The sequence below is a fragment of the Anabrus simplex genome, chromosome 1, assembly GCF_040414725.1.
Source record: "Anabrus simplex isolate iqAnaSimp1 chromosome 1, ASM4041472v1, whole genome shotgun sequence".
In the NCBI taxonomy this organism is placed as follows: Eukaryota; Metazoa; Arthropoda; class Insecta; order Orthoptera; family Tettigoniidae; genus Anabrus; species Anabrus simplex.
Genome location: NC_090265.1, coordinates 1,407,841,069 through 1,407,868,040, shown reverse-complemented (window position 1 = coordinate 1,407,868,040; position 26,972 = coordinate 1,407,841,069). Strand labels below are relative to the sequence as shown.

The window sequence follows — 26,972 nt, the reverse complement described above, 5'->3', positions numbered from 1 at the left end:
TTGCTAAGATGGTAGTTTTCTAGATCATCATTGGTCTGTCAGATTGGATGACAGTTGAGGTCCCATTCTTTTTTCGTTCCTTTGTGGTTATTTTTTGTTTGTTTTTCAGCAATATACCAGTTTTTATGGTGGTGTTACTGCTCTCAGTCGTGCTGTTATGTTTTTGAAAATAAAGTACAGTAGGTCTACAGTTAAATCGTGATGTTTTCTTCAGAATAGAAGTTAGGTTATTCCATTTGTTTTTGGTGTTTGATGTTCTTACTGAATCGGTATGGCGTATGATTGTAGAAGTGGCATTTGTATAAATGAAGCTTTATTACTGTCTTCTAACGTTCTCTCATAGAAACCTGAATTCTCCAGTTTCTACTTTGAATGAACTCTTTGTTGACTTGCTGTTTGTGATCGGGAAGGGTCTTGAAGTTATCCAAATCTTTTGGTTCCATATAGAGATTTGTGATATATCTGTCAACTTTTACATAATATGACACTCCAGGTATGTGTCCAGATATAACTCGTTATATTTTAGTGGTTTTCATGACCATCCTCCTGGTATTTTGTTTTACATTTTGTTCATAATGTTGATTCAACTGGCAGTGTAGCACAGCTGGTTTCAATCCTACCACCTTTGTTCAAGCTTAGAGGATCATATCCCTGAAGAGGTGGTTGACATTTAAAAGTATAACCTAATTGATGTCTGTGTTTTTAAGAACTAGTGTGTAAAAGATAAAAATAAAAGTATGTGTTGAAATCTTATCTCATCTTGTTTTGGCTGATGGTGAAATAATTATAATACACACAAACACACCCACACTTAGTGAATTCTAATTCCTAATCTGGTACCAGAATGTAATCATAACAGTTCAGTGGCAATAAATTAATTAAAACACATCTAAATGAAGTCTAACCCCCTTTCTCTTTTAGGAGAAGATCTTTAAACTGGCATCTACTATCCAAAGGTTTCACTGAACATTTGTCTAAAGGTGGAATTTCTTGCATAAGGGAAAATCGTGGATGTGATATAAATTAGTATAGTTTACACTAACAAGCACCTTTCAGTTTCATTCAGGCAATTGCCTTCAGTATTTTAGATGAGATTCTACAGTAGAGGTTATCCCATGGACGATTCTCACATCTTAAGCGGCTATGCTGCATTGCTAGATATTTATCTGCAAATTCTGTTATTTAACCTTTATTTGGATTTCTTTGTAGAGTTTCAATCCGCTAATGCTGTCTTTGGTATGCATGTTTTCAATGAACTAATTTAATACAACAAAAGTTTTGTGCGAGTAAAGTTTGTTCCCATGTGAATGTGGCCGGTAGAATAACATCCACAACATCCCCTGCCTGTTGTAAGAGGCGACTAAAAGATTAACCTGGAGCTCTGAACTTTGGAGCATGGTTTGGCAATCGTGGTTCCCATAGCTGAGTCTGGCATTGCTTCCACTTAACTGTTGGGCCTATGTTAGTAAACTTTTGTTGTCTGACCTCGAAGGTATTAAGTTTACAAGGCCTGGGAGGTCATTAATTTTCATGTACTTAGTGGCTCTTCCCTACCTTTTATAGATACTTTCATGCTTTGAAGTGTCGGACCTCTTCCATTTTTCTTCTGATTTGTGTTAATAGAGGATGGTTGCTTAGTTGTACTTCCTCTTAAAACAATAATCACCACTACTAAGACAGAGTGAAGTTTGTTTTATTTTTGGAACTACTGTCTTAAGATTTCATACAGTAGTTACAAGTTAATTGCTTTTGATTGCCACATGAATTCAATTTGCTTGACATTGTACAAGTGTACGAATTACTATTAGTATTAATATTAACGTATGTTAACTTACGATAGCAATATAAATGGACACTTTGTATTAGCAGGTGGAATTCTGTGTGATCTTGTTTAAAATGTTTAAGCAGATTTCATAATATTTCTAGTGAATGGAGTCTTTATATTTACAGATTGCTTTACGTCATACCATTACAGGCAGGTCTTATGTTGATGGGATAGGAAAGGGCTTGGAGTGGGAAGGAAGGTTCTGGTTATAGCAGGATGGGAGAAGTTTGAGTGGAGATCATAATTATTGGGATAACAAATGGAGGGTGATTGGGAATTTAAATGAGCTATGGATTGGGTATGTGGGAAACTGGAAGTCATATTTGTAGATCCTAATGGTTAGGCAGGAGATTAGAATTTGTACCCAGATGACCTTTACATAAGTTAGGGGGTTTGTTTACAAGGTATATAAGAAGGCATACTAATCCACAGAAAAATTTGCTGACAAAGAAATATTTAATTTTATACACTCACAAAATGTAAACTGTGGATAGCCAGTGGCCAAAGAAATGGTACTTGCAATCCCTCCTCCTGCACAGTACCGGTATGTTCATCCTATTTCAAATAAGAGGATTTTGAAAGTAAGTCATCTGCTGTGACTGCTAAATTTTGTGTGGTTGAGAGTACATTACATTCAGGGAAACAGGGTGGGCTAGGGAGCGATGAGTGTACAGGGAGCTGGAAATCTAGTAAAGATGTGTTAAACCGTAGAAGTACAGGTGCACACAAATGATTGGAGTGGTTCAAAAAATTCCTGTTTGTTTATTAGGCCTATTTGTTGTAACATTACAAAATTATATAGACAGACAGAAAAACTCAGTTTTTTTATGACCCTACAAATGCTCGATATGTACTCCATGAGTGACTCCACACACTTCAACTCTATAGTCAAGTTCGTCCAACACCCGACGTAGCATGTCGCTGTCAATTTGACCAAAGTCGTTGATGATGCAGGCCGCAGTTCTATTAGATCAGCCAGTAATGGTGGCGTACAAACTGCGTCTTTCATGTAACCCCACATGAAGAAGTTGCAGGGGTGAGGTCAGGAGAGCGTGGAGGCCATGACATGAGAGCGTGATCTTCATTCCCGATACGACCGATCCATCTTTCTGGAAAGTTCAGAAAGCCATGAACATCAACATAGAAATGAGGTGGAGCACCATCCTGTTGGTAGCTGAAGTTCATGTTATTGGTCTCCAACTGTGGCATGAGCCAATATTCCAGCATATCCAGGTAGATGTGCCCTGTAATGGAACCGTAAAATTTAAATTTCGAGATAGCACAGAAAACATTGAGCTTGGGAGAGTCATGAACGTGCTGCACACAGGTACGGGGATTTTCAGTCCCCCAAATTTGTACATTGTGTCTGTTAACTTGACCACTCAGAAAAAATTCTGCCTCATCATTGAAGACAAGGTTGTCTCAAAATTCATCATCTTCCATACGCTCCTGAAAACTTGTACAAAACTCAAAACGGTTCACTCTGTCAGCCGGCGACAGTGCTTGGAGCAGATGCAAGCGGTAAGGGCGCATCTGCAATCTTTTCTTTACAACTTTCCAAACGGTCGAAAGAGGCACGTTCATTTCCCTTCTCGCTCGACGAGTTGACTTTTGCAGGCTACGTTCAAAACTGCGTCGCACACGCTCAACCGTTTCTTCAGGCACACTAGGCTGGCCTGTTGATTTTCCCTTGCACAGACATCCCTTGGTTTTGAACTGTTGATACCATCGACGAATGGAGTTAGCACTGGATGGATCTTTCCAATAACTTTGTTCTAAAGTATCATCGCACGGTTGTCACAGATTGGCTGGAATTAAATTTCAGAACACCATACGCTTTTTCACTGTTAGTCGCCATCTTTGCAACTGTTGGAATAGAGGACGCATCATGTCTGCCGGATGTTGCAACTGTTGCGCTCTTGCGGGTGTTGGGGGAAGCACAATGAATGAAGGGCTATTCAAACAAAACAAAACAAAACTTTGAGGGATACTTGCTTTACATCAAACACAATCACCATATCTCTAATAATATGGCTAGAAATAATTGACAAAACCGCTCCAATCATTTGTGCGCACCCTGTATTCTAAAGAAAGGAATAGATATATAGCCTATTTGCCATAATTATGTTACGAGTTGAATCATTGCTGAGAAGTGATATGGATAGCCCTGTGTGGATATACAACTCCGCATCCACACTTCCTTTATCCGCATCTGGGAGTGGTTATCCCCAGATATTGTAAACACTATACTATATTACACCGGTGGTATTGAAATGGATAAATCTGCTAACATAATACAATAGGTGTGATACCTGGCACCAGACCCCCTGCTGTGACAGATTTATGAGAGATTTCCTCTTGCGACATCTACCGACATATTGAGTTGTTCTCATTCGAAACCTTTGTTCTTTCGTTCCACTAACTGCGGGCAGGAGCCAGTTGGGCTTAGGTCAGATATACGGCTTTATGGTCTCGAGGCTCTCTGTATATCCCATATCAATGTCAAGGGTCGCTTAGCCACAAGCAAAATAAGATGATACCAGAGTGAAAATCAATAAACTTAATTATTTATAAATTATCAGCAAAATTATCCGCACTGTCATACAGTTGGCATCTACGGAGACACTTACTGTGTGAATACAGTAGAGTCTCGCTCAACTGACTTTCACTTAACCAACATTCAGTGTTGTCCGACGCTGGTAGACTTAATTTTAACTTTTGGTGGAGGCTAAGTTCTGGGACACCCGGTGTGGAGGGACAAGCATTGGCCTGACTGCTGGTGGAAGGACCGGTTTTTTCTCAAGGACAGGTGCTGCAAGTCTTCAGTCATTGTTCATTGTAGTATTGGTTGGGTGTGGATGTTATAGTTTTCATATCCTCTGTGAGTATGGTGAGTAAACGGAAGAAAGTGGTTGTTTCTATGGAAGACAAGCTGAGTGCGTTAAAGAGACTGCACAAAGGGGAAACTCTCCAAAAAGTGGCTTCAGATTATGGTGTTGGGCGTGTTACAGTAGGAGACTGGAAAAAAAAAAAAAGAGGGGAGAAATTGAAAAGCAACAAGTGATGCACTGAAAATTAGAAATTTAGAAAAAATGTGAGTACGAAAAAGTAAAGCACTATTTCTTTGGCTCACTCAAAACTGGGAAAAGGGCCTGCCAATATCTGGCCCCATTCTGCAAGAAAAGGTGGTGTATTTTCAGAACTAGTGTAATGAAGGGGACCCTAATTTTACTGCCAGTGCTGGGTGGCTTGATTGGTGGAAAAAACGATGTGGCATTAGGCAGCTTAATATCTGTGGAGAAAAGCCGTCAGCTAAATCCGATGAGGTTGTGGAATTTAAAAAGGAATTTCAAGAAATAATTCTTGCTGAAGGAATAACCGGTGATCAGATTATTAATTGTGATGAGACTGGGCTAAATTTCAAGTTGTGCATCAAAAACTCTTGCAGCCCAAGCCGAGACGTCGGCACCTGGATACAAGTGTAGTAAGGAAAGAGTTACTGTTCTTGCTTGTAGTAATATTACTGGGAACTTAAAAGCAAAATTGTTTACGATTGTTATAGCAAAGAAGCCTAGGACATTTAAAAACATTTCTATTAATGCTCTTTCAGTCCATTACACGAAACAGAAGGCTGCCTGCATGTCTGCTGACATCTTTGAATACTGGGGTTTTTTTTTTTTTACACAGTTTGTAGAAAAATTTCTAGCTTCAAACAATTTTGCCTAGAACAGTTCTTCTACTAGACAATGCTCATCACACCCAATTGAAGAGCAATTTGGAAGTGTTGACGTCAGTCATGTTCTTCCCTCCTAATGTCACGCCATAACGCCAGCCAATGGACCAGGCTGTGCTGGAAACATTAAAGAGGAAATGTCGGCGGAAACTCCTTTTATCCCTGATAGAGGAAATGAATAATGGCAACGTCATGATAGAATAATTAAAACGAATCAACATGAAAGACGTGGCATACTGGATAGCGCAGTCTTGAGAAGAATTTGAAACAACAACATTAGCAAAGTCATGGAACATATTGTTGAGTGAGGTTGAACATTGAGAGGTGGTGGTACAAGAAGACATGGAAAACATTGTTCCCTTACTGAATTGCTTTCCTGGCTGTGAGAATGCTACGACTCAACTATAGAGCACTGCTCCACAATGTGCCGAATGTTTGCTTCACAGCACCACAACTGCACCGTGCCGAGTTAAGTATTCCTCATTTATGGAGGGAGTTGGAACATCTGCCATGGCCAGTGCAAATCCTGTTGATGGATGTCCAGGTCTTCCGTAGAAGGTCATAACCCTCTGGTTTATTTTTCAGCCATGATAGATTGTGATATTCTGATGGAGCACTGGATATCCATACTTTCTTCCAGGCCTGAAGCAGATTAAAGTTAGCGTCTGCTAGGTTTCTGGCTGTTCTAACAGGTGGGTGTCTAGATTTTAGCCTGTTAATAAGAGCATCATTCATGTCACCATGGATTGGCAACTGACTGTTGTTAGTTATTTTCTTATCACGTAGGAGAGCATTTTCCCGATGGAGGTGAGGTGGTGGAATATGGGATAGAACAGGTAGCCAGAAAGTGGGAGTAGATCTAATTGTCCTTGATGTCATATGCATAGTGTGATTCAGCTGAGTGTCAATGTGGTGTGACTGCTGTTCAGCCATATTGATGAGCAGTATTCTGCAGCAGAGTACACAAGACCAAAAGCTGAAAACCGTAGGATAGATGCTAAGGATCCCCAGGTGGTTCCACACAGCTTCTGTAAGATGTTGTTCCTTGATTGTAACTTAGCAGCCGTTTTTTCAAGATGTTTCTTGAAGGACAGAAGTCTGTCGAGTAATCCCTAGATATTGTGGATATCTGTTGTGGGCAAGACAAGTGTTCTCAAACTAAACCTTCAGTTCATGATTGGCCATTTTGTTGCTAAGGTGAAAACATGTAGTAACTTCACTTTTGTTTGGATTCAGTTGTAATCTCCATTTGCAAAAGTACTGTCCCAAGGTGGTAAGATCAGCTGTCAGTGTTTCTTCAGTGTTTTCCATGAATTTATCTTGTATTACCAGAGCCCAATCATCAGCATATCCGAAATTCCTAGAACTAGTTTCAGGTATATCAGCTATGTACAAAGTGCAAAGTATGGTGAATAAACTCCATTGTCATAAAGCAGCAGGAATAGATGAAATTAGACCTGAAATGGTGAAGTATAGTGGGAAGGCAGGTATAAAATAGCTTCATAGAATATTAGCATGGAGTGTTGGCAAGGTATCTTCAGATTGGACAAAAGCAGTAATTGTCCCTATCTATAAGCAAGGGAACAGGAAGGATTGCAACAACTATCGAGATATCTCATTGATTAGTATACCAGGCATAGTATTCACTGGTGGCATCTTGGGAGGGTGCGATGAGTGGTCGAGAGGAAGTTGGATGAAAACCAGTGTGGTTTCAGACCACAGAGGGGCTGTCAGGATCAGGTTTTAAGTATGCGCCAGGTAATTGAAAGATGCTACGTGAGGAATAGACACTTGTGTTTATGCTTCGTCGATCTAGAGAAAGCATATGGCAGGGTACTGAGGGAAAAGATGTTCACCATCCAGGGTAGATTATTAAAATCAATGACAGGCATTTATGTTGACAATTCGGCTGCAGTGAGAATTGATGGTAGAATGAGTTCTTGGTTCAGGGTACTTACAGGGGTTAGACAAGGCTGTAATCTTTCACCTTTGTTGTTTGTAGTTTACATGGATCTGCTGAGAGGTATGAAGTGGTAGGGAGGGATTCAGTTAGGTAGAAATGTAGTAAGCTATCGACTTGGTCTTAATAGCAGATTGTACCAAAAGCCTGCAGTCTAATATCTTGCAACTTGAAAATAGGTGAAATTAGTAAGGTATGAAAATTAGCCTTTTGAAGACTAAATTGATGTCGGTAGGTACGAAATTCAACAGAATTGAATATCATATTTGTGATACAAAGATGGAATAGGTAGATCATTTCAATTATTTAGGATGTGTGTTCTCCCAGTTTGGTAATATAGTTAGAATGAATCAAGGTGCAGTAAAGCTACTGCAGTGAGCTCGCAGTTGCGATCAACAATATTCTGTAAAAAGGAAGTCAGCTCCCAGACGAAACTATCTTTACATCCGTCTGTCTTCAGACCAACTTTGCTTTATGGGAGTGAAAGCTGGGTTGACTCAGGATATCTTATAAATTAAAAGTAAGACACAAAAATAGCGAGAATGATTGCTGGTACAAACAGGAGCGAACAATGGCAGTAGGGTACTTGGAATGAGGAGATAAAGGCTAAGTTAGGAATGAATTCGATGGATGATGCTGTACGCATAAGCTGGCTTCGGTGGTGGGGTCATGTGAGGCAAATGGAGGAGGATAGGTTATCTAGGAGAATAATGACTCTGTTATTGAGGGTAAGAGAAGTAGAGGGAGGCCAAGACAATGATGGTTAGACTCAGTTTCTAATAATGTAAAGATAAGAGGTATGGAAGTAAACGAGGCCACAATGCTAGTTGAAAATAGGATTGTGGCGACATGTATTTAAAAAAAAAATTTTTTGCTATTGGCTTTACATCGCACCGACAAAGATACGTCTTACGGCGACGATGGGACAGGAAGGGGCTAGGACTGGGAAGGAAGCGGCCGTGGCCTTAATTAAGGTACAGCCCCAGCATTTGCCTGGTGTGAAAATGGGAAACCACGGAATACCATTTAAGGGCTGCCGACAGTGGGGTTCGAACCCACTATCTCCCGAATACTGGATACTGGCCGCACTTAAGCGACTGCAGCTATCGAGCTCGGTATTTTGTAAATTCACAGAGGCTTGCAGACTGAATGCTGAAAGGCATAGCGGTCTATAATGATGTAGGCCTATGTATGACGACTTGGGACTTTTTTTACCAATTCAAAATTATTGCTTCTTAGAAAATTCTCAGTCTTTTCAATCTAACTTTGTCTTTCTTTCAGCACAAGTATTACCTTTATCATCTTTTGTCACAACAATATTATCTTCTTCAATAATTTAATAAAAAAAAAGAAATAATTAAATGTAATAAAAACTTTCCAGTCTGTCAGACACACAGTTTCAAATGCAAATTAAAACACTATAAGCATAGCTGTAAAAATTACATTTACAAAGATTGACAATTTTCATTCTACAAGGACATCCACGTATTCTATCCAATTACTTAAATTATGTGCATATATGTACAGTATACTTTACGTAGTGTAAACTTGTGAAAGATATGGAGTTGGGTGATAATATGAACCATATGTGAGCAAAATAATTATTGTATGGGAAATGACCAACACCGTACAATGGAATATTTTGTGCTAATCTACACTGCCGAACAAACGTTTGTTGTCACCTCTCACTATAACAGATCTGTGGTCCAGGGAGAGGAGCGGTTTTGAGCTTAGCTGATTTCTCGGGGAGGAACACGTATAATGATGTGGAACTTTCCTATTGGTTGGAGGAGAGCCGGGTAATACCTTCCTCCTAAAGCTAGCAACTGTAACCTGGAGAGAGAGGGGTATGGGGTGGGGTATTATTGGCAGAGCATTGTAAAACTTTCTTCAAATATCTTTTTCTGATATTTATGTATTATGAATAAATGTAAGTTTATGATGTAGGTTTAATAAATTAGGTATTGAAACACGTTAATTTTAATATTAACTCATGTTCTGACTGCATGAAACATTTATATATTTGTTATTATTATTATTATTATTATTATTATTATTATTATTATTATTATTATTATTACAGTATTTTATGAGTGTTCCTGTGAGTTTTATTTAGTGCACTACTAGAGATAAGAATATCTTAACCCCACATTCCAGACCTTTAAGTCAGAGATTACCTCGTGTAGGATTCATTAAGCGCTAATGAATAATGATGAATCTGAATCTCATCCGAAACCCTCTTGCTCTCATTCAAATGTAAATATTGTTGAAACTGATGATGAAGACCAATTTCCTAGTAAAGGTAGCGATAGCGACCATGATTTTAAAGTTCCAAAAAAAGGTTTCCTCTGTTAATTGGCAGATGAGAATTGAGCTAAAATCTACTGCATTACTGGACGATCATTATGGAGTTTCTGATCGTGCTACCGCTGCAATCACATCAAGTGTTTTGCTTGACGTTGGATTAATTACCGATTCTGACGTCTCCCACGTTTTAGACAAAACAAAATAAGAAGAGGAAAACGAAATGTTAGAGGTAAATTGTGCAGTAAATCTGAAGAATTTCCACTACAAGGTCTCTATTCCGATGGGAAGATGGAAGACATGTTAGTGGTTGATCTAACTCATTCGAAAAGGTTCCGTAGAGTAAAAGTGGAAGAACATTACTCGCTAATTCAAGAACCTGGTTCACTCTACATCGGCCATGTTACTCCAACTTCTGAAAGTTTTGAAGATATTCTCACTTCTGTTATTTCTTATCTGTCTGGTTGTGGTATTATTTGTCTTGAAAAGTTAGTTGTCGTAGGATGTGATGACACTGCTATTAATACAGGTTGGAAAAAGTCTGATTCGCCAAATCGAAGAAATACATATGGAGAATCCGTTACAATAGGCAGTTTGCCTTCTCCATTTCAATGAAATGCCATTCCGTCATCTGTTTCAGTACCTAGATGGTAAATCAACGGGGGTCCGAAATCATTGGGATGACTAATCAGTTAAAAACTGGTTACAAACCAGTCACAGTCGAGTTCATAAGGCAAAATATCTGCGTGAACCGTACTAAAAATAGTGAACTCGATTTAGTTTATAATTCTCAAATTCACAGTCTAAGCTCGGATTGGGTAGTTACATCCCGTAATAAGTTTAAATTCACCTAAGTGGCTCCATTACCATGAGCCACAAACGAAACAATGCGATGGAAGCATAGAGGCAGTACACCGCCAAAGAAATGTTGAACAGTGCCATCAGTTGGCGAGCAAATAGCGACAGTGTTCTGGGACACAAAGGGGATCCTCCTCATTATTGGCTGGAATTTGGGGCCACGATTAACAGTGCAGCATATGTGGCAACCCTTAAGCCCTTATGTCGTGCCATTCAAAGTAAGTGGCCAGGAAAATGGGCTGAAGGTGTGCTTCTGTAGCATGACAATGCCAGGCCCCGTGGTAGCCGAGAGACCATTGCTGCCATTGAAAAATGGGATTGACGGTGCTGCCACACTTACCACACTCTCCAGACTTGGCACCAAGTGATTATCACCTGTTTGGGAACGTGAAGAAACCTGTGCGTGGTCGCTGTTTTGCAGATCTGGACACAGCTGTCAAGGCATGGGTACGCAGCACTCCGAAAGGATGGTTTCAGGAAGGTCTGGAGAGACTGACACATTGATGGCAAAGGTGCACACAGTTACAGGGAGATAATGTTGAGAAGGTGGACGTAATAACTGATGTTCATTAATTTACTAATTATATTGAATAACTGATGTGTAATGTACTGCATTTGGGTAGAAAAAATAGTGTAAAATAATATAGGACGCCCTTCGTATTTTGAAGTCATACATGCCAATGTGGTTTAGCATCAAAACAAGTAAATACTTTACAGAGACACCAAAGCTTGTACACCAGTACCAATCAGTACAATCTTCAAGGTACCTGCCTGAAAATTTATGTAATATTGTCAACCCTGTGATAGAATGAAATGGCTTTTTTGCTTATCCAGAACATTTCATGTTAGCCATGATACAAGATAATACAAAACACGTAAGAGAGATCAGACTTCGAAGATTTCTAAAGGTGAGACAGATCGAAAGAGAGCAACTGTCAGAACATTCTTGCTGCCAAAACTCAATTTCAAGGCTCAGGACTACTCGGAAATAATTAACTGGATGGATTGTGATTTATCTTCTCTCCCAGTATTAAGAGATCAGTGACGAGATTAAATCATATATTCAAAGTGACTCTGTCTCTAATTTGGATATAACATTCAAGACATTCACACACAGGCAGTAGAACGATGTGTGAAACTCGTGACAGAAGCCTCAAGGAAATTTTGCGGAGCTGAGTCTAGGGATAGTTTTACCAGAACGACTCTGCTGTCAGGGTCACCCATGCCTAATTTTGCCCATAAATCAGATTTCAAATTACCTTCAGCTAAAAATGAGTGAAAACAGTGATGTTCAATTGTTCTACATGAGTTGTTTGGGCTCATGATTCTTCGCACAAAAACTTGTTTTTTAAATTAAAATATTGTTTATAAATATTACTGATGGTCTAAAATAATTTGTTTTTGAACATTTAAGCTTGTATTCAATAAAGAAAACAAAAATAAACGTGGAAGTTTTTAGTATTTCTTTCTCCTTGAACTGTGATCTACTTTATTTGTATATAGTCTTTTTAAATTTTCATTAATTTTGAAGGAAATGCATGAGCGGAAGATGTTGATGGATTTAAATAATATTAAAATATTATTTTTTGTGGTTCGAATACAGTGCATAATAATTTGAGCTGTTACATTCGGGAAGAGGTTAATTTAAAAATGTTAACAATTATTGTAAAAAAGTAATTTTTTTCTAATTTCGGCAAACTTAAGAGCACGTGCGCGACTGAAAATATTAATCAATTTTATTAATTTTTTTTACTAATTTTTATTCTCCTCAGTTTGCAAATTTTTCACGGTATTATGACTTGGTAAGAAGAATGATATAGATTTTGATTCCCATAGGGAATCTGAAATATTTGTCCCAAATGAGTAAATATATAATACCAATATAAATAATACCAGTATAATGTCCAATAACAGACCATTTATATTGGTATTGGTAAAAAGAATTCAAATTTTTTCGGCCCACCCTAATGAGTGCTCAGGCCAATTAAATGGAAGCAGGTTCCAACCTCTGATGGGTTAAGGGACCATGCAGAATAAGGTTGTGATTGATCAATTGGGCAAGTTTGTTACTTTTGTAATTCATGAAACCTCAGCCTACCTTACAAAGAATATTACGCTTCGCCACTGCTCTTGTCTTATTCTTAAAGTGATCGTTCCATTACAATTTTTTCCCTCACTTTTACAATCATCACAGTTTTCCTTTTCTATATGCACTAATAACCACGTGGATTTACACCTTAAGACAATCATGACAAAAAAACCATCCCAGTTAACACGATTGAACAATATTTCCATGTATGGATTAAGCAACAAAAGTCTAAAGTCTTGAATTTTATTATCATAGTTGGTGTGGTAAAACTATAAGACAAATGAGTGGAAATTGTATTATCTGTAACTTTTGCTATGTAGTGCTTTTTGATAGGACCAATAACATAAAGTATTTAAAAATGAAGGTTTAGGCATCTTCTCCTAAACTACCATTTCATCCAGTGTGAATAAAGTTATTTATAGTCTAGGCTGTAATGCTTTGTTCTCCAACTTTACATATGATTTTCATTAAATTCTGTTCTCCCATTTTCTTGTGGCTCTGTGTTGATATGGACTTAGCAACAAAAATAAAAATCTGTGAATATCTTTGTTATAGCTGGTATGGTAAAAATGTATGATGTAAATGTAATTCTATATAACTTTAGTTGTGTAGTATTTATCGATAGGACCACTAATGACATAGATTTTTGAGAACGGAGTTCATGATATTACCGTATTACAGTTAAGGGCATATTTATTACAGAAAATCAATAATTTTATACTTTCCACCTGAAAATTTGTAAATGTTCCATCCTAAACTAAGTGCTGGGTGACATTGTAACATCACAATGCGCATTCCCATCGTGCCTCACTCCGGTCTTCTTTGTTTTTGCCTTTTGCGGCATTATGGCGCCATATTCATTCAATCAGTGATCATGCGTGGTTCTTGTTCTGGCTTTCTTATTCCAATTATTTTATGGTTAAGGACTGTTTAAGTGCTGCAGAAATGAAGCAGGCCTATGATTCCAACAACAGGATAGGAAATAAAAATGCTGTGCTCCAAAAGTATCGTGATACATATACAGAAGAATGGCCACGTCTATTAACCTCGAAAATCAGTGTTCCCGTATTCTGTAGCGTGTGGTGTTGTGATAGTTCTGTGGCCCATGGCGGAGGAATGATTGTAGAAGGCATATTGAATTTGTGAAACACAAGTCATGTGGGAAAAATAAGGCTAATAGAGTTACTATTTACATTGTTTCTTGTGGAACGTAACACTGGACTGCAAAGTTAAACTTTCTGATCATTGCATAATCTTCAAATAGTGATTTTTCATATTTCAGGCATGCTGGATCTAAAGTCAGTTTTTCTCCATCACATTGGGTTTCTTTGAAAAATCAAAATGAATATATGACTTTTACGTACATACAGGATTAATTTTACTATAGTATCATGTGTAAGGAATGGTTTTTTCTTACATTTACTCATCCGTTGTATATATGTAAAGAGGCTTGAGTAAAAACGCTAATAAAAAGCATCTGTAAACACCACGTTGAACTTTCTGTTCTATTGGTAACATGTTCTAGAATGACAATCTATGGTTCCAATTTTATGATATCTTGACTTATTTTAAGAAATTTCTTTGCGCTGCTTTCAACTGGTGAGACTTAGTTATATTTTTCCACTTCAGTAAGTCCCTCTGCACACGGAGCTACTCATTAGGAACGTGACTGGTTTGTAACTGGGGTCACTCACTGGTTAGTAACTGAATAGTGTCTCGGCTCCACACACGAAGCTACTGTACGGTGACGGATTCTTCCTGATTAGCCATTTGTAAAGTTTGTTGCGGACTCGCTAGATCGCTTCGTAACTTTGCTAGAATGTCAACCACCGACTCAAGTGACGAAGAAGACTTGATTGTGTTTCATTATTTCAGGGGAAAAAAATAGAAGAAGGTATTGGGTTCATCCATATCTTGAAAAGAACATCCACTGCAGATTATTCATAGCAGTAAAGGAGTTCGAACAAACGGATGCTAAATTTATTTCTTTTATCATATGACCAAACACAGTTGTATGGACTTGGTGCAGCTTATTATGCCTGCCATTCGACAGGGAAATACAAATATGAGGGAATGTGTGAGTGCTGAGGAAAGAGTGCTAATAACTCTCAGGTAAGATAAGTGAACTTTTTTTTTTTTTGCTAGTTGCTTTACGTCGCACCGACACAGATAGGTCTTATGGCGACGATGGTACAGGGAAGGGCTAGGAGTGGGAGGGAAGTGTCCGTGGCCTTAATTAAGGTACAGCCCCAGCATTTGCCTGGTGTGAAAATGGGAAACAGGAAAACCATTTTCAGGGCTGCCGATGGTGGGGTTCGAACGTACTGTGTTCCGAATACTAGATACCGGCCGCACTTAAGCGGCTGTCCGAGCTCGAAAAGTGAACTTTATTTTTACAAAAAATTTAAAAAGTTTAGAAAATAATTCCATGCTTTCTCCGTAATGTCCTTTCTTGCGTAATCCTTCAGCGTACAGTTGTACAGTATGGGGTGTTTTTTTATTTCTCCCACTAACTTTATGTTGAAAACTTGTTCGCTCGCCATCGTAAAAAGACACTTGATCACTGGGAACTGAGAAACTAAACTCGCTGGTAACTGGCTCCGCAAGTCACCTGGAACTGATTACAAACTAGTTCCTAACCGATTACTAACTGGTAGCGCCGTGTGTGGTTTTCCATTGAAATACACTGGAAGTGACACTCAAGTAATCGGCCAGAAACTTCAGTTACCAATCAATTACTAATGAGTAGCTCCGTGTGTAGATGGCCTAACCAGCAGTAATCTGCCAGCATATTTATTCTTGCTCCATTTGTCTTAGATCCTGGTGAACTTTTCTCCTTGCTCTTCGCTCAGCATTCCTAGGATTGATGTTGCCTGGAGTAAAGTTGCAAATTTAAAGAATGAAAGTGATCAAATCAAGTATAACACTCTCAGTAACATTATGTATGTTTTGTCAGTGCCACATAGTAATGCACAAACAGAAAGAATCTTAAAGCATTTTAAGAAAGGATCAAACTGAATATAGGTGTTCACTAAGTACAAATACATTGGCATTACTCCTCATTGAGAAGCTAAAGATGGCATCAGATGGTGCTGTATGTTTCAATAAAATAAAAAGGATTCACTAAGGAACAGTACCAAGAGGTGGCATGCTGCAACACTATATTTACACCAGAATATATATATATTTTTTAAAATGCAATTTGTTCGGGGTTTGCCCTTACTTGTACCATGCGATATGAACCTGCGTGTAATTGGAATGGAGGAAGTGTTGAATGTGAGGAAAAGAACGTTAATGATGACGCATACACCCAGTCCCCAGGCCAGGGATATTAATCCTTTACAATTAAAAACCCCTGACCCAGCCGGGAATCGAATCTGGGGCCGCTGGGTGACAGGCGGACGCATTGCCCCCTACACCGCGGGGCTGGACTACACCAAAATAACTGAATAGGTATTTAACCTCTTAACATGAAAGCCCGAGTATACTCAGGGTTTTATATATTTATATAAAATAAAATCCCGAGTATACTCGGGAATGTCGCTCATTGGTCGGTACCTAATTTAAAAGCCCGAATATACTCGTTTCTTGTTGTTTCTCAATATTTCCGCCAGATGTTTATGAAGTTATTACTTTAGGGTCCTATTTTTGCCAACAGATGTCTCTGACTCAACCGTAGTGGATGTCGGTGACTTAGGCAGTTCGTTTTCGCGGCTTTCCATCGATGTAGCATTGTGTGTTGATGCTTGTTTTAGGGCATTTCACACAGCCACAAACATTTGAACAGTATTGAGTGTCATGTTGTATTACTTGCCATCTGTTTAGTGCTGTGTTATTTATTTTAGAACCCGTAAAAAATATCACGAGTATACTCGGGATTTTAAAGCAGGAACTTTTCGGTGGCTTATATTTCATTGTTAAGTTCGAAAAATGTATTTTTATTGTTACCACTGCCATTAGTTTTCAATAAATAGCCCATTTTAACAATTAAAAAATTAGGTAAAAAAAGATCACAATTTTGTAAATAATTGGTATGTTAAGAGGTTAAATATGTAAATTTGTTTTAGGGTAGGTAAAGTGAAAATTCCAGGTGTCCGTGTCTGCTTCCCTTTATTCTGTGATTACCCTGATTACTGATTCCATATTCCAAAGATTGGCAGATCTGCCTTCCCCTAAACTGCTATTTCACTCATAGTGAATAAAATGATTTTGGAGTCTAGATTGAAGCACCTTATTCCCCAATTTTGCATACTGATTTGTTACTAAGACACGACCAATGCAGAAATACCATTCTTTTTTAATTCTGAGCAATGTACTGTCAAAACTCTTTAAAAAAATATATGTATAAGTACCTGGTAGGAAGTAATGTTGTGCTGTTTTGGTTGGTCGTCTAGCGACAGTCATGGAAGCTCATTGTCATTCCTTGGTTCGTGTTGCGCCCTAGTTGCATTCTTGTGCTTGTGCAATGCGCCCCCAAAGTAAGCTGAGCTGGCGCTATTGTGGTGTTGCCATCCTAGCCGCCCCCCACCCAACAAACTCGAGGCACTGAGGCCTGGAAGAAGACGAGGAGCTGCAAGCAGAATATAGATACAGATACGGGTGAAAGAAATCTGGAAATATCAACGGTGGTTGGAGCGCCACAGAGTTGATATGGCTAAGGTTGAAAATGGTTCTAGAATCTCACGTGTTAGCCAGATCTTGTTGTGACTGCTTCGTCTTGTGTAGAGTGATTGTGTTGATGTCGTTACTATATCGTCATCTTATGGTTATTGTCTCTGTGCATTACCATTGAGGAGGAAAGCAGGTTTTACATACCATGTAAGTAACAGATTGATGATAAAGTGAAAGCCACTCCAGTTGATGTAGTGATCATTCAGGTATACTGCCCAACTGTTGATCAGCAATGCTTGGGATGACCTGTCAGTGTGACCACCATCCGTTTTCCAACAAAGAGGTAGAGGTAATCTATGAGCAAATCGAAAGCTTGTTAGAGCTCATAGGAAATAAAGATAATGTGGTAATAGACTTGAATTTTCTCTACCATCTGTTAAGGTAGGACCTGGCCAGTCCTGGCTGTTACTACAAAACTAGATCATATGAAGCTTTCAGCATATCAGTACTGGAAAACTGTTAAATTTTACTTTCTAATCTGTGCCCTTTTCTGAACATGCCCAACTACAACCCATCTGTGACTACTTATATCCCAGTCATAGCCTGCCTGGTGGCCAAGATTTACTAAGGCATCAAGTCTTTATTTGTCTGACACTGTGATTAGCTGTTTCTAGCAGTGGTGGAAAAAATTTCACCATCACATTGGTAGGGTAGGAGAAGTGGTGGTATATAATTTCTGATCGCAAGATTGGATTCAGTTCCAAACCTTTCCACAGTATTCATATGGAGTGAGTGCATATGACACTGTTGGTTGTGATTCATCAGTCAGACTGGGGTGTTGAGCCTTGAGCAGACTCTTTTATGTTGTTCGACAGGAGTAGGCTATGTGCTGACACTGGGTTTCACCCTTTCCCTACTTCATTATCATCTCACACCTAGACGTGCAGGTCGCCCAAGGGCCGCCAAACCTGCATCTTGCCAGCTGAACATGTCCTCAGACTCACTCGTCACTAAAAGCCACACACTAAATAGAGAGATAAAAATAAATCATAGTCATGACTACCATTTCAGAACGATGTTTGTTAATATTTAAGTAAAACATTATTTCATAAATTGTGATGGAACTGATTGAAAATTAGTTCCATTTTGAAATAGTTACATTGTATTTTATTGTGTTGTTGGCTAGAAAAGCATTTCTGTTGTATTACCTTGGTCCTTAGCATGCAAGATAATAGTGTAAGAATAAGTAACTCTTGAAAATCATACAATATATGCAAATTAAGACAGAATGGATAATAATCTTATCCTGATTTTTTGCCATTATTATCTGTGTAACTGAATGTTTAAGATGTGAAATTGAATGAATGGGGTTTATTTTCAGTTGTCATCCCACCTGGATTCGTCTATGGAGGCAGAACCATCATATGTTCCACCCGAAGAAAAGGCAAGTTTCTTAAATGTTTTTTAAATTAGTGCATCAATCTGAAAAAAATGGTTACATTTCATATAAAGAAACATTTTCCAGTCAACATTACATTCTATCATGATTTATAACTTATCACTGTTGGGAAGTAATTGATTAAAAGAAATCACAATACTTGTAAAGAATACATTTCTAGAATTTTTTTTCTTGTAATCACTACATTTTACTAAATGTATTTTTACTCATAAATCACTTGTTGAAATAAAATTGTAATTGTTACATTCTAGTAATCGATATACTGGAGAACCTCATTAATCTGGACTAATTGAGGCTCTAGTTTGTCCAAATTAATGAAAGTCCAGAGTAAACAAAATTACTTATGAAATGAGCCAAGGTACATTTTTAAACACTCAGTTCAGTAACAAGAACTTGTACAGTACTGCATTTTAAATTTAAGAAATACAGAGGTTATTTAGAATACAAGATATAATGCATTACAGTATTTGGCCCTACAAAGTACAGAATAACTAGTGCAGTACAGAATTAGAACATGGCAGTCAAGGCACATGTTCATTGACCACACTTGACACACTTACTGGTTTGCAGAAACTGCTTATCTTTTGGTATCTTCCTTTGGCACTAATTTTTAAAATAATTATCTCATGCAGATGCCTCAAATGTTTGTAATATGCAGATACACTTAAAGTGGAAATTGCAACACCATGAAGGCATTGGTCGTTTGTGTTGATTTTCAAGATATGGAACAATGCCATGTAGGCATGTAAATGATCAAAGTTTCAGACCCATTGGAGTGTTGCTACAGGTCTCCCCACGTGATTGGTCGCGGAGGAATCAGCTCCAGTATACGGACTCTGGTGTAGCGTAGTTGACTTGCTGGATTACCGCTAAGGACTGTCGCTGCTCGTGTTGGCCAACAGGCATCTACGGTACAACGTGTATGGCTGCAGTGGTCAAATGAAGGTACCCACACTCGTAGACCTGGCACAGGCCCAGTGCGACAGACAACTGTGAGAGAGGATCGCTGCATCATTCAGATGGCCTGAATGTAACCCCATGCAACAGCAGCGCAAATTCGAGCAGCTGTGGCACCCCACATTACACAACAACAGTTGGTAATCGCCTGCGTGCAGCTGGCTTACGAGCCCGTGTCCCTGCAGAAGGTATTCCATTGACCCCACAACAGCAACGTGTAAGGCTGGCCTGATGTCGAGAAAGATCGACGTGGGTCGACGAATGGCATAGGGTCGTCTTTAGTGATGAATCGTGCTTCTGTCTTGCCCACAGTGATTGCCGGAATCGTGTGCGCCGATGTACCGGGGAGAGGGGCTACCCAGATCTTATTGTCGAGAGGCACACAGGGCCAAAACCAAGCATTATGGTTTGGGGAGCTATTGGCTTTAATGTGAAATCACAATTAGTGCTTGTTGAGGGCACTATGACTGCTCAACAGTATGTTGATAGGGTACTCAATCCAGTGGTTGTTCCTATGATGGTGAACATTGCTATTCAGCAGGACAATGCCCGGGTTCACACTGCACGCATCTCCAGAGAAGCTCTCCACGACATCACAACCTTAGAAAGGCCCGTCAGATCCCCGGATCTCAGTCCTATTGAGCATGTGTGGGACATGATGGGTCGACAACTGGCCAACCGTCCTCAGCCACCTACAACTCTGGAACAACTGACCCGTGCAGTGCAGCAAGCATGGGCCACAATTCCTCAGGAAGCGATCCAGGGCCTTATTAACTTCATGCCTCGACGAATTCATCAATGTATTGCAGCTCGTGGTGGGCACATCCTGTATTGATTGTTGTCCAAACTTGCGGTCAGAGGGACCTGAAAGTGTAATCATCGAATCACAATCGAACACTCATCCTGCATGTTCAATTGCAGCAGTGTAACACCACTCCTTCTGGGTGTTGCAATTTCCATTTTCTTCAGTGTATGTTTTCATAGTTATCTTCAACGTATTTAATGACAATGTTTGGATGGTCTTTAATTTCACTAAGTTTTGGTTTATGGTTAATATCACCTGCTTCATCCTGGTCATATTCATCCATTTTAGAGCTTTCTGCACTCTTAACCTAGCTTTGTTCTGTAATTGCATTTATGTATTATTATTATTAAATGTATTCGGATTAAGCAAAATCTATAATCCGGACTAATGGGGTATGATTATGTATGTTGTTTGGGAGTTCAGCATTGTTAGAGCTCCCAACACCGCGTAGAGGCGCGCGGCTGTGAGCTTGCATCTCACTATCGGCAGCCCTGAAGATGGTTTTCCGTGGTTTCCCATTTTCACACCAGGCAAATGCTGGGGCTGTACCTTAAGGCCACGGCCGCTTCCTTCCAACTCCTAGGCCTTTCCTATCCCGTCGTCGCCATAAGACCTATCTGTGTCGGTGCGACATAAAGCTCCTAGCAAAAAAAAAAAAAGCTCCCAACACTTATGGGGTATAGGTTATAGACTATGAAGCCAGGGATTCGTAGGGACTTATTGATACCAAGAATATTGTACAAGAAAATATACAACTAAAATGTCCACCTTAGTAGATACACAATACAGTGTACTCTCGATAATTCGCGGGTCTCGGAGAGTTTTTAAAAGTATTAATTCTTATACCCACTAATCATCATGCTGAGTAAAATTATCTCTGCCTAGTTTAAAAGGATTTTAATGCGATGTGTTGAGACGATATCATTGGTATTTGAGGAGACTAGACTTTGCTTCTCTACAGTGTAGTAGAGATGTGCTTCACAATCACGAACTGTTATTTACACACAGATACCAAAGAGTTGCAATCACAATATATTATTGATGGAGAAAATATCAGTGATTTACAATTTTTCCGCCCTGTTCAACGAATGACTGTAGTCCCTGTAGAACATGCATTAAACTGATTTAAAACATACTTGTATTAAAAATGTGACGAATTAGGCAACTGAAATTAACTGGTTTGGAGTATTTATAGACATTCTCGTAGCAACGAACTCGAGTGGCAACATTCAAAATTATTATTGTGTGACGCTGCACTAGCGCTCTTGATAAAGTGCCACGCAGCTGTGAGCCTGGGACTGCTACCGGCCGACCAATTGCAGTTGATCTGGCTTAGCTGTGATTGTGACTGTGCAGCCAATAGGAGAGGAATCCTTATACCTGCTACTCAGATGGTCGCTGTCACCTCACGGCTGACTTGATCCCTCGCTGCCCTCCGTAAGGAGCTAGCTGGACCGATGCATCAAGTCGGCCGTGGTCACCTAATTGAATCGCCACCAAAATCCGATACAGAGAGCATTCACAAAAATATACCTACACTTTTGTTCCTTTGTTTTGACAGCTGACGAACAGTTACTTTTTAATTTGCCGGGGTTATTGTTAGTGTTGTGGGTAATATTGTGACATTAAAATCGAGCTTTCAACGAAAAGAAGGAAAACGAGTAATATATGGACGTTCTGTAATATCATTGACTATAACTTCACTCAGAAATATCACAAGGAAGTGGACGGCTTTTATGTTTTTATTACCTATAAGTAAACACTATCAGCAATGTTTGATTTATGACGTTATTCTCGTATATTATTATTAGATTCCTAAAATGATACCGAGCTCGATAGCTGCAGTCGCTTAAGTGCGGCCAGTATCCAGTAATCGGGAGATAGTGGGTTCGAGCCCCACTGTCGGCAGCCCTGAAGATGGTTTTCCGTGGTTTCCCATTTTCACACGAGGCAAATGCTGGGGCTGTACCTTAATTAAGGCCACGGCCGCTCCCTTCCAATTCCTAGGTCTTTCCTATCCCATCGTCGCCAAAAGACCAGCTGTGTCGGTGCGACGTAAAACAAATAGCAAAAAAAAACCTAAAATGTTCTCGTGTAGTAAGACATGAATTTCCATTGCATTGCTATCATTTTAATTCAATTCATGTAGGTAAATGCAATATAACATAACCTCTGAAAATGATGTCATGGCAGTAAAAACATTAACAACACAATATAAATGGTCCGTTATTGGATATTATAAATTTTCCAGCTAACTCATTCCTGGTTGCCAGCGTTTCACCCCCGTGTGCTAGGTTGGGCTTATCAGTTGGTACCTAGCACACCTACCAAGACGCATGGCTAGTGCATACCATGGAGGCCACTGCATAGGCTACTTGGAGCCACCGGCAGTGCCAATGCTCTTGAGATTTTGTCTCATTACCAAAAATTGATGCCTGCTTTGCCATCAGATGATGTAGATGTTGATTCCCATAGGGAATCTAAAATATTTGTCCCCATTGAGTAAATTTGTCCCCAATGAGTAAATTTTCCAGCTAACTCATTCCTCGTTGCCAGCGTTTTGCCCCTGTGTGCTAGGTTGGGCTCATCAGTTGGTACCTAGCACACCTATCAAGACGCATGGCTAGTGCATACTGTGGAGGCCAAATATTTCAGATTATCGAGTAAATACATTGCCAAAATTATGTTGAAGGTAACCGCATTACTATTTTCCTCATGTGAATTATGCTTTATTGAGCGTTTCTCTTCTTTTTAAGAATATATCCCACTGCTAATCGAACAACTAGGACTACGCTTGCCTTTTCTCCGTTGTAAAGCAAAATGCTATCAAACCTTGCCAAATCTTGTCAAACTTTCAGCAATGTTGAACAGTCTTTAACAAACTTTGAAAGTTTTTCGTGTGAAGTATTGAACTGAAAGAAGTTGTTGTACAACAGGCATTATATGTTGTGTAATACGTATAAGTAATATAAATCATGGCCATTATTTTTATCAGCCTATTCAGTATAGCTTAAAAATTACATTTGAAAATATGTTTTTGTTTATGCCACTACTGATACTCTGTATATATCACCTTGAAAAGTAAAAGAAATAAGGCACTCAATTTTACCCACTGTGCTGTTAGAAACTGTTATTAAATCACAGGTAAAAATAACAGATACTGAAATGTAGCAATCACAGTTATAACTGGGATTAAAAAATGTCTGTTATTCCCATCTCTACAATGTAGCAGTTGGCCTATATGCACACTGCTGCCAGAATGCTGAAAACTTGGAAACATTTGAGCACGTTGCTGCGCGTGGCACAGCACAGATTACCGTAATCTTGGAAGCAGAGACAATGAAAGAGGAATGCGCTTGGAATTTACCCTCCCTTTCCCCACAGCCCAAGGTCGCTGAACTGTAAGCCGGTGTGCCGGCAGCAAGTGTATTGTAGGCTACTGTACTTGAGAAGTGGGAACGAAGTGTGGAAGTCTTTTCGAAGTTTCGAATAAGTCAGTAGTAAGAGTTTTCAATATGAGTGGTCGAAAAATGAATTATAAAAGGTTATCCGTCAGTGAAAAACTGAAAATTATAGAAAGACTGGAGAAAGGTGAGGTGTCATCAAAGTTAGCCTGCAAGTTTGGTGTGGGTGAAACAATGAGAGGCATGAAGAAGCAAAAGGAAACCCTCATAAAATTTTTTGCTAATTGTGATCGTTCGTCCTGGAAATCAATAAGAACATCGGACTATGCAAATCTAGACGAAGCCATGATACGGTGGTTTAATAAAAAACGAGCGGAAGGTATTCCTGTGTTCGGCCCAATGTGTGCTGAGCAAGCAAAACATTTTCACGATGCTCTTGGCTTAGAAGGCAATTTTAAAGCATCTTCTGGCTGGCTTACGCGGTTTAAGAAACTTACAGAATACAAGAAATTGCTATTCACGGAGAGCATCTCAGCGCAGACACGGGTGCTACTGAAAAGTTCGTACAGGAATTTGTCATTCATTGAAAAAGAACAGCTTGACCTTAGACAACTTTACAATGCAGGCAAAACAGGGTTGTATTGGAAATGTTTACCAACCCAAACATCAGTGATGCAACAAGAACAGAAAGCCCCAGGCTGCAAAACATCCAAGGAAAGAATAACCATTATGGCGTATGCTAACGCAAGTGGTGATCACAAATTAAAATTATTAGCGATAGGGAAATCCAGAGAACCCTGTTGTTTTAAACGAGAAAATGTACCTTTGCAGTACTACCATCAAAAGGCAGCGTGGGTGGACACACAGATGTTTAAGGACTGGTTTCACAATCATTTTATGAAACAAGTGACGGCCTACCTACTTAAGCAGTCACTGCCAGTCAAAGCAGTGTTTCTCATCCACATGAAAGTGAACTTAAAGGTGATATTTATGTGAAATACCTTCCCCCTAATGTAACCTATGGTCCAGGGCGTTATTGCTGCTGTAAAGAAGAACTACAGATCATCTCTGTTAACAGCAGTTGGTTGAGGAAGGCATCGATATTCCAACATTTGGAAGAACTTCAGTTTGTTGGATGCTCTTCATGCAGTCAATAAGTCATGGGCCGAAATTACCGTTACTATGCTCGCATGATAATGGAAATCTGTTCTAGATGAAGAGCAAGCATTTACCGGTTTTAGGGACGATGGTATTTCGAACAGGCAATGTAGTCTTGCTACGATGATATCAACTGAAAAACCTGGATAAATGCCCAGATGCAGAAGAAAGTGACATTATTGAGTGGTTAGACGTCGATAAAGACAATTATGGTTTCAGACATGAATGTGAGGAGGATATTGTACGGAATTTGACGGTTGGTGAGGAAGGCGGAGATTCGGATGATATCGAGTGCGGGAGTAATGCAGCGGAAACTCAGTTTCCCACAGCCAAGCTAGTGTCTCTATAGACACTTATCTCTTACATAGAAAATAGAGGTGAATTTTCATTTTCAGATATTGTTTTCTTGAGAAATGTACGATCCAGAATTAGAAAAAATGAACAATCGTCTAAGAAGCAAAAAGTGATGACAGATTTTTTTCGTTAGATACGAATGTTGACATAATCCACATGACATTTTGTAATTTTTCTCTAGTGTGTCTTACTATACAATGTGAAGTGTTGTAATTATTTTCTGCTTGTTCATAAAATACATTTCATTATTTTAACCAATGGTTTTGTCTTTACCAAGCTTAAAAATGACTGCGGATAATTCACGGTTTTCGATAATTCGTGGAAGTGCACCGCGAATTATCGGGAGTGCACTGTGCAAGGATCCTGACTATAAAGCAATTGTAATGAATATGCTGAACAAATTTAAAGCGTTGGGTTGTTCCATGAGCATCAAAATACATTTCCTTCACTCACATGTGGAATTTTTTCCCAAAAATGTATGAGCAATTCGCAAAGAACAGGGTGAAAGGTTCCAACAAGACATCAAAGATGTGGAGCGCAAATGTCAAGGAGGATCTAACAAGAAGATGCTTGCAGACTACTGTCGGATAATAACACAAGGTAGGCCTGAGATTGAACATAGGCCTAATAGATCGTCAGAAAGATGTTTCAAAGGAAAAAGAATACGTACTTATATAGAAACATTTTTTTGTTTTATTTTTGCTCGGTTTAAAATTTGTTTCGAACTTTCATGTAAACGTACATAATATTTGTTCCTCTTGGTCACTTGTTTATTTTATGTAAGTTACCTAAATAAAAACAAATTAAAGTAGTATATAGGTGATTTTCTTCTAGAAACTGCACCATAATTTGATGTAAAAAAGTTTAAATCAAGGGAACTATTTTGCTCTCAAGTTTTGCAAACATATCAGTATCGTTTTTACAAAAAACCTGATGTGATGGGGAAAAAAATGGAGGTCATTTTCGAAATAAGCACACCAAGGGCCGATTGTATAAACATCATTGACTGGAGATCAGTTTTAATCTAAGTTCAGAAAATGATCTAAGATCAGACCAATGTCGTGTTGTATAACACTGATCTAAGATCTACTAATCGAAGTTCAATTTTGATCCCAGTTCATATGTGAGCACTTGGCAACAGCGCAGAAACAGCTGAGTATCGCAAGTCATGTTGAGCAGTGTGAATATCTTTTCCTTCTTATTCTGTGTGCCGAGCAAAAGAAAATAAGAAAGAAAGAAAGAAAGAAAGAAAATGAAGCAGGGAAAAAGGACCGTTTTAATTTTTCCAAGGAGCGACAAGGATGCTGTAGTTGAAATCGTACCGGGCGAGTTGATCGTGCGGTTATGGGCGCGTAGCTGTGAGCTTGAATCCGGGAGATAGTGGGTTCTAGCCCCACTGTTGGCAGCCCAGAAGATGGTTTTCCGTGGTCTCCCATTTTCACACCAGGCAAATGC

The 26,972-nt window shown here is 39.1% G+C and overlaps 1 protein-coding gene across 2 annotated transcripts in view; it reads left to right on the top strand.

Moving 5' to 3' along the window:
- Iswi (Imitation SWI) overlaps window positions 1-26,972 on the top strand; it is a 304,965-nt gene that overhangs the window by 330 nt on the left and 277,663 nt on the right. For both annotated transcript variants that reach the window (XM_068225541.1, XM_068225540.1), the window contains exon 2: window positions 18,762-18,824. In XM_068225541.1, the coding sequence (XP_068081642.1) occupies window positions 18,762-18,824 (63 nt within the window). The remainder of the gene's footprint in view (window positions 1-18,761; window positions 18,825-26,972) is intronic.